This window comes from Colletotrichum tamarilloi (assembly GCF_030869305.1).
Source record: "Colletotrichum tamarilloi strain Tom-12 chromosome Unknown Scaffold_91.1, whole genome shotgun sequence".
NCBI classification, from domain to species: Eukaryota; Fungi; Ascomycota; class Sordariomycetes; order Glomerellales; family Glomerellaceae; genus Colletotrichum; species Colletotrichum tamarilloi.
The window spans coordinates 127,421-139,123 of record NW_026849474.1 but is presented as its reverse complement, the minus strand read 5'-3'; the positions used below and the strand labels follow the sequence as shown (position 1 = coordinate 139,123).

Below are 11,703 nucleotides of genomic sequence, written 5' to 3'. Positions count from 1 at the left end.
TCCTCGAGAGCCTGACGAAGCTGATCTTCGGTATATTGAGGCATTATATATAGAAGAAGACATGTGCAAAAGATGAGCCCATTTGGACGCGAATTGAAAATGTTGTGATAAAAGGAGGTTGGGGGTGGGCATTGGGTTGTGGTGGATTTTCGCGTTTTTGTGGGTGCCAGAAACAGGGGGGTGCCAGGAAGTGGGTATGTTGACTTACTTGGACCAAACGCCACAGGACCAGCAGGAACGCTGTGTCATGCGGTAGAGAACCAGCTCACATACGTTGCCAAGATACTTCGCAAATTTGCGACCCAAGGCCTGCGGACCATAGCTCCGACAACAGCTGCAACTCGTGATTTCCGAGCCTACACTGAAGCCTTCTTCCCGCGGACTGTCATGAGCGAGCACTGCAGCTCTTGGTACAATGGTGGGATCAAAGGCGGGAGAATTCATGGCCTCTGGCCCGGCAGTGCTGCTCACGTTGACCTGGTTAGAAAGGATCCGAGGTGGGAGGACTTTGAGTACACCTATCAGAACCCCCAGGAAAACAGGTTTGGGTGGCTGGGGAATGGCTGGACCAAGAAGGATGTTGCGGCTGCTCACGGCGACGCTGGGGTTGAACTAGATCTTACTCCTTGGTTGGAGAAAGGCGCTTTAAGTGGCGATATTGACCTTAGAAGCTACCATGAGAAATGGTGGGTGAGCTAGGAGTTGTTTCATCGTTGCACTGCACCTAAAACTGGGCATCTAGATTTCATTACCATTACGGATACTACTTATGTCTAGCTGCAAGAGCTCAAAGCTCCTGTCTTCTGAAACGCAACTTCGACTGACTGCTCGCCACCCAACTTGATATCAAAACTGGTGTTCCATCCATCAGCATCGACACTTCCACTGGCTGTATAGACGGACCACTGGCCTTGGTCCTCTCCAGTAGCTTGGAAGTTGATCTTCTCAACGTCCAGTCTGGGAACAATCACTCCCTGCCTACGGACCTCATGAACCAAATCCATAGTTAGGCCATCAGCGGCGGCGGGTACACGGTCCTTGCGAACAAGAGCTTTGACCGTGACCGGCAGCTTGCCATCCGCCACATTTCCGATGCAAGATTTAGACTGCTGATACAGGAGGACATCACTCATAGGATATCCGTTGCCAGCATTGTCGTACGTGATAGTCTCGTTGGTTGACGGCTTCGTAACGTGGATGTAGAACTTGCTGATGCCCGTGTCAGGGCTGATTGTGGTGTCAAACTCCCACCAGTGGAAGCTCTCCCTCCACAAGCCAGAGGCACTTCCACCCTGAAAGGTTGCCTTGCGGGTAGTGATAACGTTCGATCCGTTGCCGTTGCGGTCAGCATACGTCAGCTGGACCGAGAGATCATTGGGGTCTCGGCCAGTGACTACGGTGGTGCGGATGCGAATGCGGCCGCCAAACGACAGGCTGCCATCGTCTTTGAGGAAGAGCCCGCTGATGTAGGGCTTAATATCTGTGGCTACGATGGGGTCGCTGAGTTTAACGTTGGCAGGGACGGTATCAATCATGCGACTAAAGATGTCGGCGCAGGTAGTCTGGAAAGCATTAGGGTCGGCCATGGCTTGCATCGTCTTGTTTCCATCTGCAGCAAAGATACGCTTGTCTGAGTTGAGGGTGTCGTTTGTGCCAACAACCAGAGGGTTCTTGGTTGTGCCATCCAAATATTCGGTCACGACGACGTTGTCGAACTTGGCAAATTCAGTGTCAAAGTGGACTACGGTATCGTTGTTGGGGTCCGCCGCGACACCGACGATCTCAGGGAAGTCCATGCTGTGCACGCCTCCCAGAGTATGACCGCACGCCACCATGGCAATCATGTCGCTCTGGGAGAAGCCTGCCTTGGTGAAAGCCAGCTGGGTAGTGTTGAGATCGGTCTGAGGCTCAGGGACACCGGCAGGGCCGGCTTCTTGGGCGTCAATACGGCCGGCACGAAACGGGATTTGGATACCGCCGCACGCAAAGCTGGCGACGAGGACACTCATGGCCAACAGATCAGAAGCAGAGGCGCGAATGGAGTGAAAGCTGCTAAAGAATCCAAACGTGTTGTTGAAGGCGCCTCCAATATTTTCCGGGCGATCCAACTCGAAGAAGATGGACGCGTCTAAACCACCGGTACCGGCGGCAGCATCGTGCGTGGCCATGTCGTGGAAAGCGGCGCGGATCCATTCAGCAGAGTTCTGACGGCCGGGGATGCTTGTGCCGAAGCCACACGTAATGACACCTAATGAGTTGTCAGTAGTTAGTTGAGGGTCGGTGGTAGAGAGACAACTGACCATCGATGAAGCCCCTGCGAAGGTATCCGGACTGCAGAGAGAGGTGATCCTCGAGCTCATCGTACTGAGAAGGCCAAACATACTCTGTCGCGGCGATGGACGCTAGAGCGAGCGTGGAAAGAATGCTCTGCTTCATGATGAGTGCAGGCCGATAATAGCGAATGACTGGGACGAAAGGCAGTTGCGCGACCAAACAGTCAGTTCATCTGACATCGTGCCAGCCCTCATTCGCTTTATGGGTTTCCAGAAAAGCTCTTCCATTTCGGCAATGCGACGTTGGACGGGGCGACCCTTGGACCCTGCAGTGATGGGACGGAGACATTTGGGCGCTTGGAGGGACAAGATCTCGTATTCCTCTTTCCCACCAAGTTATTCCGGTTCTTTCCAATGCCGATAGTGAGGTCCCATCATCCCATCAGTTCCTACCATTGTGGACCATGCCCAGATATGCTTGAAGTTAAGTGCTGGACTAGTTCATTTCCCGAGACTAGGCCTCCCTAGCTTATCCCCAATGCATCGTGGGGAATAGTCTCCTGCCCAATAAGGCAGCTGTAATTACCTAGCACACAGCCTGAAATACGAGCGACGTGGGCGACGATCAGCGCACCGTCGCAGCGTGCTGTTGCTTGTTCGTGTAAAGACGCTGCAGGGGCGGACGCCCTACCAGATCCGGATCACCCGACATGGAACTCGGCCGGTATCATAGTTAGAGGAATCCGAGGTATCATCCGACAAGGCCATCTGAGGAAGCAGTTCTTTCGAGACATGTACCTAGCTGTGCAAAAGCCGAAGGCTGGCAAAATAGGGTAGACAAAGCTGTTGTGGCTGAACGTTTCAACAGTTAGGGGATGTCTTCTGGTGCGGAAGTTACCCACTTTGTCCACACAATTTCAGGGCTATTAATAAGGTTGGCAGAGAACCTAACTTAACTGCTGAACGTCTCCTCAGTGAGCAAAGTCACCTTGGCTCAGGGGTGAAATGTGCTGTGAGACTGTGTAACTTGGCGCTGACCAAGTCGCGTCCAGTGTGAGGGTGACGGAAAAACAGCTGCCCGAAACCTTTCCTCCCGGCTCTGGACTTCTTCCGTTCCAGTGCGTGTCGGGATTATGCCGTCATCGAAGTCAATTAAGGAGCTAACGCTTCGGCGCTTTCGGAGCTTTCATTGAGAGTCCGACATATCTCCCGGTACCTTTATCACCTCTCCTTATATTTCAGCTTAAATACTACGTGTGTAAACATAACGAGTCAACATGGGCGACGCTTCAATCCTTCACATGCCGACGACCCTTATATTTGGGGGCAATGGCAAAACCGCCCGTCAACTGACAGCAATCCTTCGGGACGCCGATACCCCTCACACCATCTTCAGCGTTATCCGCAATCCGGAACAAATTCCAGACTTGGAAGCAATCGGCGCAAAGCCAATTGTCCAAGACATCTCTACAGCTTCCGAGGTCGACTTCATTAAAATCATTGAAGGCACTCGACCCGACGTTGTGGTGTGGGCAGCTGGCGGCAAGGACCCCAAGTCCGCTGAGGCTGTTGACCGGGATGGAGCCATTCGCGCCATGGATGCCCTGGCCAAAGCCAACGTGGTCGCCAAACGCTACATCGTCGTCAGCGCCCTCGACGTCCGCGACCGAGACAGCAAGCCCGTCCCGGACTGGTATACCGATGCCGATGAGAAGCTCAGCGACCGCATGTGGGGTATCATCGGTCCCATTCTCCGGGCTAAGCTAGCGGCCGACACGGAGTTGAGGGTGGGGAATGCGGCTCGCAAGCTTAACTACACCATTGTGAGACCTGGTGGCTTGACTGAGGGACCTAGCACCGGAAAGGCACGGTCAGGAAAGGTTGGCACCGTCGGCATGATTCCCAGAGAAGATGTCGCCAAGGTCGTCTACGCGGCGATTCAGAATGAGAAGACCTACGGGCTGGCATTTGATGTGTTGGGGCCCAAAGAGGACAGCCCAGCGATCAAAGAAGCTGTCTCACAGGTGGCAAAACATCATGAAGATACCTTTGAAGGTTACTATTAGGCAAACATAATCAACAATTACGATTTGTGAATCTATTGCAAAGATCAGACCTAGCCCCATCCCAGGTTCGTAAACCTGAAGCCAGGCTCAACTAGCAGTTGCTTCTTCGGTCGACTTGGCTGTCAATGGCTTTCGACCGTGGATCGCCCATCTATTGAATGTTAGCATTGAGATGGGGAGCATCGAAAATAAATCAGTCTCCTTACATGGTGAAGTAGGCGTGGATGCTTCTGTCGCCTAGATCCTTACGAGCTTCCATAGCAAGTAGCATTACTTCCTCCTTCGTCCAATTGTGGGCGCGAGTTAGAGGCGCCATAATGAACCCTTCCCAATTGACAGCAAGATTCTCATAGGTCCACGCTCCGATTTCTTTGTAGTTCCGGTCTTTCGGCCATGTATTCGTGGGCCACTTATATCTCTCCAAGTGGACATCTTCGAAGCCAACATCAGCCATAATACCAGCCAGTGACTTAATGTCTTCGAAAGGGCGCTCAAAGATGACAGCAGCTTCCTGCCAAAGCCGTAGGCTTTTCATGAGAGCTGAGTCCGCTTTTAATGTGCCGTCATCGGAGTCAGGCTCGACGTCAATTTCGTGGATTTCGAGATATCCACCCGGGTTGAGATGACTGTTACAGAATGTATGTCAGGAATGATGATCTCGCAGTCAAACAAGTTCGCGGCTGGTAGTACCCAAAGCTTTGTTGAAAGTAGGCCTTCCAATCCTTGACGCAGGACGTGATCATGCGGCTGTGGATGTAGTCGAAAGGACGTGAGTATGTCCAAGGCTCCTCAAGGTCGTCGATTTCAAACCTCACATTCGGAGGTACACTGTCATGGACGTCAGCCATCGACCGTAAGACGGGAAGAAACTCACTTACAATTCTGGCTGAGCGGGAGATAAGTCGATACCGAGAACCTGTCACTTCAACGTCAGAATTGGATCTCAAAATTCATAAGTGCGACTGCTCAGCGACTAACCTCGGCCTCTGGATGTTCGTCTCCGAAATCAATCGCCCAAATTCCTGTGCCTGTGCCTACATCCAAAACCCGTCCGACTTTGGACCCAGGCTCATTGGGAGGTGCAGTGCCAAGTCGGTTGCCAAATGTCCGAATGAACAAGTTGTGTTGCAAGTCTAGATTTCGGACCTGAGGTCAGCGTGCACTTCCTATTAACGCACAGAGCGGCCGAGGATACCGCGGAGAAAAGAACCTGGCTGTACATACCAAGTCGATCATTCTCTCTCTCATCATTAGGAACGTAGTATTCTAAAGTATCTAAGTCAGTCTCGTGATGTTTCACGTTCTAGGGGAAACTCACTGCCGTCCTTGTACTTGTGGTAGGTTCTACCGTTCTCTAAGCGGTAGTCGAGAATCGAACTAGACAGACTTGTGCTAGATGAAGCCACACTTTGCTGAAAGGAGGATCATCAATGAGTGAATGGGCCTAGACCATGAAGAGTTTCGGATAGAACACGCACGCCAGTAGCCGAAGAGTCATCATCCGTGACCTTAGAGAAGCCAAATATCAGCATGAACTCTACGCGCTTATTGGCTACAGTGCATCACCTCCTCGGCAGCGATAATATCGCGATCCTCTACGGCAATATTGCCTTGACCCCCGTCTACAGCACGAGGCGGGCTGCTGGCCGCGTTGTCTGTCGCGCACATTGCTGAGAGCAAGGCCAAATGAACACCTTGTTGGAGCGACGATAGAGATGAGTTCGCCAAGTTTCACCTAGATTTAGAGGCGACTTTCGACCGATACTGTTGCCAGATACCAGAATAAAGAGGAACATGAAATTCCGGCAGACCCCCATCCTCTTTATCTGTAGAACTAATTGACCAGGATGTGGTGTTACCCCTCTCCTTGGCTGGAGATAATTATGCATGTTTGCGGCGAACGCCCCAACCAACACAAGGTCGATGGAGGAAACTCCCGAAAGGACAAAATTACGCGTATCACATCCGAGCAGTCATTGGGCAGTGGGTCTATCATTTGTATCTTCCTGGTCCTATTTTGGTCTGCATGACCAACATTCTCCCCAAAGTGCTCGTATCTAGATCTAGAGGAATAATGGTTGACTCCACATGAAAAGGATTACAGTAGAGCTTCCGATATCAAAGCTTTTCGTCGTAGCGGATACTGGAGACTAGTGTGGTTATTATGACCTGTGATATGTCGATTATCGATGTCGAGTACCCGAGCAATTAACTATCAAGAATTGGGATCCAGAGGCAAGATCAAAAGTCATTATTCCTCTCCTCTAGCTAGAAGATCGTGGGAATTCAGTGCAAGCCCTGAGGATTATGGACTTTAATCACTGCTACCCTGTATTAGATCCTGTCTTCCCTTCCTCCTTCATGGCCACATAATTGTATACTCCTTCACAATTCAAAGTCAGCTCATTTCTCAATAGAGCTTTGCTGAATCAATTGGTTGTAACTTCCTCCGCAGCAGGTTTTCTGCCGTACACAGACCAGCTGATTCGAGAATTAGTCAAATCACTCAGCAGCAGTAGAGTTACTCACATCGTCTGATACGAGTGAACACGTGGGTCCTTCATCTCGTTGCGGACTTCCGTTGCAAAGAGAGTGACCTCGTCTTTAGTCCACTTGTGGGCTCTCGTTAAAGCACCTAGCATGAAACCTTCAAGCCCAGCAACGGAGTTATCGAGGTTCCAATAACCAAGCTCTTTGTGTTTCCTGTCCCGAGGCCACGGGTTGGAAGGCCACTTGAATACCTTCACGTTAATGTCTACAAACCCGGCGTCGGCCATGAGGTCCTTCAGAGTTGCGTTGCCCTGGAATGCATGCCCAAACATGACCGCCGCTTCGCCCCATAGCTTCGAGAACCTATTTAGGGCGGCATCGTCGGCAAGTGTACCATCATCTGACTTACAGTACAGGTCGACCTCATTGAGCTCAAGATATCCGTTAGGGTTCAGGTTGCTTCGGTGGTGGCATGATCAGCGTAAATTCAGTTGGTCGAGCTATGCTTGTAACTTACTCGAAACATTTCTGGATATACTCCTGCCAATTACCAATGCTTGATGTCATTAAGCGACTGTGAATGTAATCGAAAGGTTGCGAGAAAGTCCACGGCTCCTCGATATCGTCAATCTCGAATGTCGCGTTGGGAGGAACGCTATAGAATTGTCAACAACGCTGGTTTCAGGATAGAACCGGGTGGAGCTTACAATGTTGATTGAATGGGTGAAAGGTCAACACCAAGGACCTTAATAGAAATAGGTTAGTATTTGAAATATTTGTTCAGCAATTTTTCTAATTACCTCTGACTCTGGATGTTCATCTGCAAAGTCCAATGCCCAAATACCGGTCCCTGTACCAACATCAAGTACCCGACCGACCTTGATACTGGTGTCTTTCGCGTTCACTGGGGCACGTCCCAATTGGTTATCGAAGGTGAGGATGAACATATTATGTTGAATATCTGTTAGACTATTAATGATTGTGAGTTGAAAATTCGTAAGCAAGATAGACATCCATACCCAATCGTTCGTTTTCCCTGTCATCGTTGGGCATGAGATATTCTTGTCTACACTTAGCTTTTGCTCATTCAGAATGAGGAGAGACAACCTACTGCCATCTTTATAGCCATGGTATGTTCGCCCATTCTCTGTCCGATACTGGAGAACGGAGCTGGTCACACTGGTGCTTGATGATGCGACGCTCTAGATTTTGAAGTTCTTAGTAGAATGGCTCGTGGTTTTCCACCCTTCGGTTGATAGAGGGAAGAAGGAAGGAACTAGCACTTACCTCGCCTCTGACAGAAAGGTCATCTCCGCTGAGCTTTTCAATGGACAAGTTCGTTAGGCAATGAAATCCAGTCAAAGGTGGTAAATAGTGTTGTTACCTCTTCAGCGTCTAGTGCTGGCGTGATTTGCGTTGTGACATTGTTTGCGTTGTGAGGTGAAGTGCCTCGGGACGCAGCCGATTTTGGGCTTTGCCCAGCGTTGCGTGTTTGGTCAATGTCGGACATGGTACACGACAACTAAAGGTTCAGTAAAATGACAAGTTTCTCCTCAGTTCGTCTAGGCGAAGTTGGGAGATGCGTAATTATGTACGGCTGCGTTTCCGCCTTCTTCAAGCTTTTGCATCAGATTGAACGCAGTGACCGGTCTCTGTTGGTTCTATCACTTGCAAACCCATCGTTGGATGGTAGGCTACCCCACACCTGCGATGTGATACTCACGCACGTCTGCGGCGACCATGCCGGAGATGGCGGTTGTACTTCCTGATGAAGAAAACTACCAGGACTCTTTCATTCCGGTTACATCTCGCGTGCAAACCTATTATATTGGAGCGGAAAGTGGGCAAATGATGCCTAGGCATGTGCCTCGTGTGGATTAGGCGGGCCAATACTGCTAAGTGGCACCCTGCGGCCCTTTCCATATGGGGCACGTAAATGCCCCGTAAGTAGAACGCATAACCGCTTACTATGAGAGCGTCTGGGTGCAAGGAGAGACTTCACACGCCTTGATATAGATAAATAAGAAGAATCGCTGATCCATCCTCACAACAATGAGAAACAATAAGGGCCTATGGTTCCCATGTCGAGAAGCGTTCTAGCCCCCACGCACTTTTCTGTCCATACATTTCAGAAACATCTCAAGAACCCCGTCTTTCGATGAATGACAAACATAATACCCTTCCATATATTCTTTGAACCGGTATGGAACAACCTGAATGTACTTCTTCATGTCCCAACTAGGCTGAGCAACCAATTATCTATAGCAACTCAACGCGTGTATCAGTGAAGTGACTTCTCGACCCTGCATCTCGGCGAAGTCAAGTCGCAACGTAAGGATCCACAGCTAGATCATGACTTACGTGGACTGAACGACCCTCTTGGGGAATATTGTGTTGCCATGATATCGGATATTCAACATCTGAGGCCAAGACTTTTCCCTGACTCAATGATCCGGGGTCGCTGCCTCCGGCTTTCTTGCGTAGATCGACCAACTAGATCTCGTCAGTAGTCCGGCGTCAGCCGGGCTTGGTCATGTAAGCTTACATGGAAGAGTAGGAATGAACATTCGGGTTGTTAATTGCCTTCCGCACTTCCATACACAGCACTGTCACCTCTTGGGGTGTCCAGTTGTGTGCTCTTGTGAAGGGTGCCATGACAAAGCCTTCCAGACCAGCCGCAAAATTGTCGTAATTTCAGTACCCTATCTCACAATGTTTCTTATCTTTTGGCCAAGGATTACTTAGCCATTTGAATCTTTGAATGTGGACGTCTTTGAATCCTACTTCGACCAGAACATCTTTCAAACCTTTGATGTCTTGGAAAGGTCTCCCCAAAGTTGCGGCAGCTTCTCCCCACAGGCGAACGACCTTATAGAGAACAGATTTTGGCTTGAGGGTGTCGTCATCACAGCCGGGATTGGGATTGATCTCATTAAGTTCCACGGTCTTGGGTTCCTGCTGACATGTTTGAAAACGAGTTTGTAGCCTGTATTACAGATCATATGCTTGGCAAAGAATGAGAGACATTGAAGCAACCACGATACTACAGATCTAATCGCAATGATTTATCAGAATTTTGTGAATGCTTTGACTCATGTTACCCCTCTCCTCGGCCGGGGACAATCATGCATGTTGGTTCCGGCCGCATCTCCTAATGCGATTTTTGTGGGTTCCCCGCATAGGAAGATTATCATTTCCGGAGGTCCTATCGGATTGAAGTGGAAAGACAGCCGGTGAACCCCTGATAAATATCAGGTGCATATCGTGTCATGCCGCGGCTGGTAATTGTCCTTTGTTAGTTTGGTTCAAGGGCAAAACCCCTTCTCTGTTGGGAAGGAAATTCTCTCGACTTAGGCACTTCAATTGTCACAACATACTTTTTTCAAAATGAGGTGGATCATCCCGAAGGATTTTCTGCACTCCCAAGTCCAAACATTGCGGCTCGCGAGGCATAACGTCAATCTAATAAGGCCAGGACTTATGCCTCGACGGCTACCTACAGGGTACGTGACCCGAGCAAAGGGCACAACTCTCCATCCATCACTACACTGGGGGATTCTTGCCCTGCTCCCACAAGCTTGTTCCAGATTCTCAGATTCTCCCATGAACATACTGTTGCGAAGTATTCCCCTGGCACCTAGTTGTAGCTCACATGAACATGGTCCCTGTCAAATTGATGAGCACGGATTTCTGGGTCTTCCTTCAGCACCTAAACTCACCAGTGATTCGCGGTAAAGTCACCGCGATCATCCATACTTCGCCAACTGGACCAAGACTTGACCGAGTCTTGAGAAGGATTCCAGATCTTCTGACCCCAAATAACGTACTTGAGATCGAGCGTCTCACGGTTGTTCATAACCCACTCAGCAATCTCCTTGCCAGAGATAGTGGGGACCTGCAGAGGTATTAGTCGCGACGTTGAGGCAAATAATCAACGCGAGCTTGACTCACACCACCAGCATCAGAGCACATCATGTCTGTCGCTTTGCCGCAGCAGTGATCCGAGTCGCCAGGGCATGTGCAGTCGCGAGTGCAGTAGATTTGCCTGACCCTCCCGGGAAATGCTGCGACAATCTTCTTTGCGCCGCTGACTGCAACCTGCTTACAGGCACCGACAGATGGAACAGTTGGGTCGCCGTAGACACCGAATCCGGTAGCAGTGGAGGAGCAGCATTTGAAGCCACTTGGTCCTGGACACTGATTGGAAGCAGATGTTCCTGCACAGTCGCTTGTCCAACGACAATTGCCCCCACTTCCGCAGGAAGCTTTGGTGCAGCACTTGATGTTGGAAGCATCGGCCGGACAAGCGCCGTCAATCGTTGTACCTCCGTTCGAAGAGCACGAACTTGTAGTTACGCAGACACCTGAGAGAAATATCAGTCAAAAGTCTTTCATCCAGGCAAAGGTGAAGTCATCATACCAGCTCTACCACCAGAGCCATAGCAGGGCTCATTGAGCGCCGCCAGTGCGACCTGCACTGAGATGGAGGAGACGAAGAGAGATTGGTATCTCATGATGAATTTTGAAAGAATCGACTCTGGGAGACTATGCTCTAGAAATGTTTTGTTGTGTTGCTGATTCTATCATGGCTGTCACAGACCGTGAAGCCCTGGGTTATATACTTCGATGTTGATACTTTCTTGCTTCTTACAGCAGCTTTTTCCCTTCAGTTTGCCCGAGCTTATGCGACACAGGACATCAGCAAGGCAGCCGTAGCTGAAGGTACGTGCACGCCATTGCAGCATCCCGAGCTGACCATGAAGCTTGGCACTCGTCACTGAGCCTTACATCTGATGGATTGAAAGCCGATATAACGCTCGTCTCATCGAGATGTGTCCATTTTTGGAACTACCTCTGACCTGTTTGGTGGCGTC

The 11,703-nt window shown here is 50.1% G+C and overlaps 7 protein-coding genes across 7 annotated transcripts; 2 read left to right on the top strand and 5 right to left on the bottom strand.

The window, feature by feature from the left end:
- Positions 1-189: 189 nt before the first annotated feature.
- On the top strand, positions 190-699 carry CTAM01_13265 (uncharacterized protein; the record flags this gene model as incomplete). Its single annotated transcript, XM_060529269.1, has 1 exon — positions 190-699. A coding segment is annotated over one exon (510 nt), but the record flags the coding sequence as incomplete, so codon positions are not given.
- A 74-nt stretch (positions 700-773) lies between these two features.
- Positions 774-2,436, bottom strand: CTAM01_13264 (WSC domain-containing protein; the record flags this gene model as incomplete). Its single annotated transcript, XM_060529268.1, has 2 exons — positions 774-2,248; positions 2,301-2,436. The coding sequence occupies 2 exons, from the start codon at positions 2,434-2,436 to the stop codon at positions 774-776; spliced, it is 1,611 nt and encodes a 536-aa protein (XP_060376209.1).
- A 1,114-nt stretch (positions 2,437-3,550) lies between these two features.
- CTAM01_13263 (NAD-dependent epimerase/dehydratase) lies at positions 3,551-4,339 on the top strand (the record flags this gene model as incomplete). Its single annotated transcript, XM_060529267.1, has 1 exon — positions 3,551-4,339. The coding sequence occupies one exon, from the start codon at positions 3,551-3,553 to the stop codon at positions 4,337-4,339; it is 789 nt and encodes a 262-aa protein (XP_060376208.1).
- Positions 4,340-4,426: 87 nt separating this feature from the next.
- On the bottom strand, positions 4,427-6,007 carry CTAM01_13262 (uncharacterized protein; the record flags this gene model as incomplete). The annotated part of the gene is made up of 9 exons (XM_060529266.1): positions 4,427-4,490; positions 4,546-4,965; positions 5,030-5,167; positions 5,218-5,255; positions 5,318-5,472; positions 5,564-5,605; positions 5,658-5,751; positions 5,818-5,847; positions 5,906-6,007. 9 exons carry the CDS (start codon positions 6,005-6,007, stop codon positions 4,427-4,429), a joined length of 1,083 nt encoding a protein of 360 aa, XP_060376207.1.
- Positions 6,008-6,768: 761 nt separating this feature from the next.
- On the bottom strand, positions 6,769-8,339 carry CTAM01_13261 (uncharacterized protein; the record flags this gene model as incomplete). The annotated part of the gene is made up of 9 exons (XM_060529265.1): positions 6,769-6,820; positions 6,869-7,288; positions 7,347-7,484; positions 7,537-7,574; positions 7,630-7,790; positions 7,849-7,890; positions 7,941-8,031; positions 8,117-8,149; positions 8,214-8,339. 9 exons carry the CDS (start codon positions 8,337-8,339, stop codon positions 6,769-6,771), a joined length of 1,101 nt encoding a protein of 366 aa, XP_060376206.1.
- A 1,291-nt stretch (positions 8,340-9,630) lies between these two features.
- On the bottom strand, positions 9,631-9,762 carry CTAM01_13260 (uncharacterized protein; the record flags this gene model as incomplete). Its single annotated transcript, XM_060529264.1, has 1 exon — positions 9,631-9,762. One exon carries the CDS (start codon positions 9,760-9,762, stop codon positions 9,631-9,633), a length of 132 nt encoding a protein of 43 aa, XP_060376205.1.
- Positions 9,763-10,466: 704 nt separating this feature from the next.
- CTAM01_13259 (uncharacterized protein) lies at positions 10,467-11,343 on the bottom strand (the record flags this gene model as incomplete). The annotated part of the gene is made up of 4 exons (XM_060529263.1): positions 10,467-10,494; positions 10,549-10,724; positions 10,781-11,193; positions 11,250-11,343. The coding sequence occupies 4 exons, from the start codon at positions 11,341-11,343 to the stop codon at positions 10,467-10,469; spliced, it is 711 nt and encodes a 236-aa protein (XP_060376204.1).
- Positions 11,344-11,703: the final 360 nt, after the last annotated feature.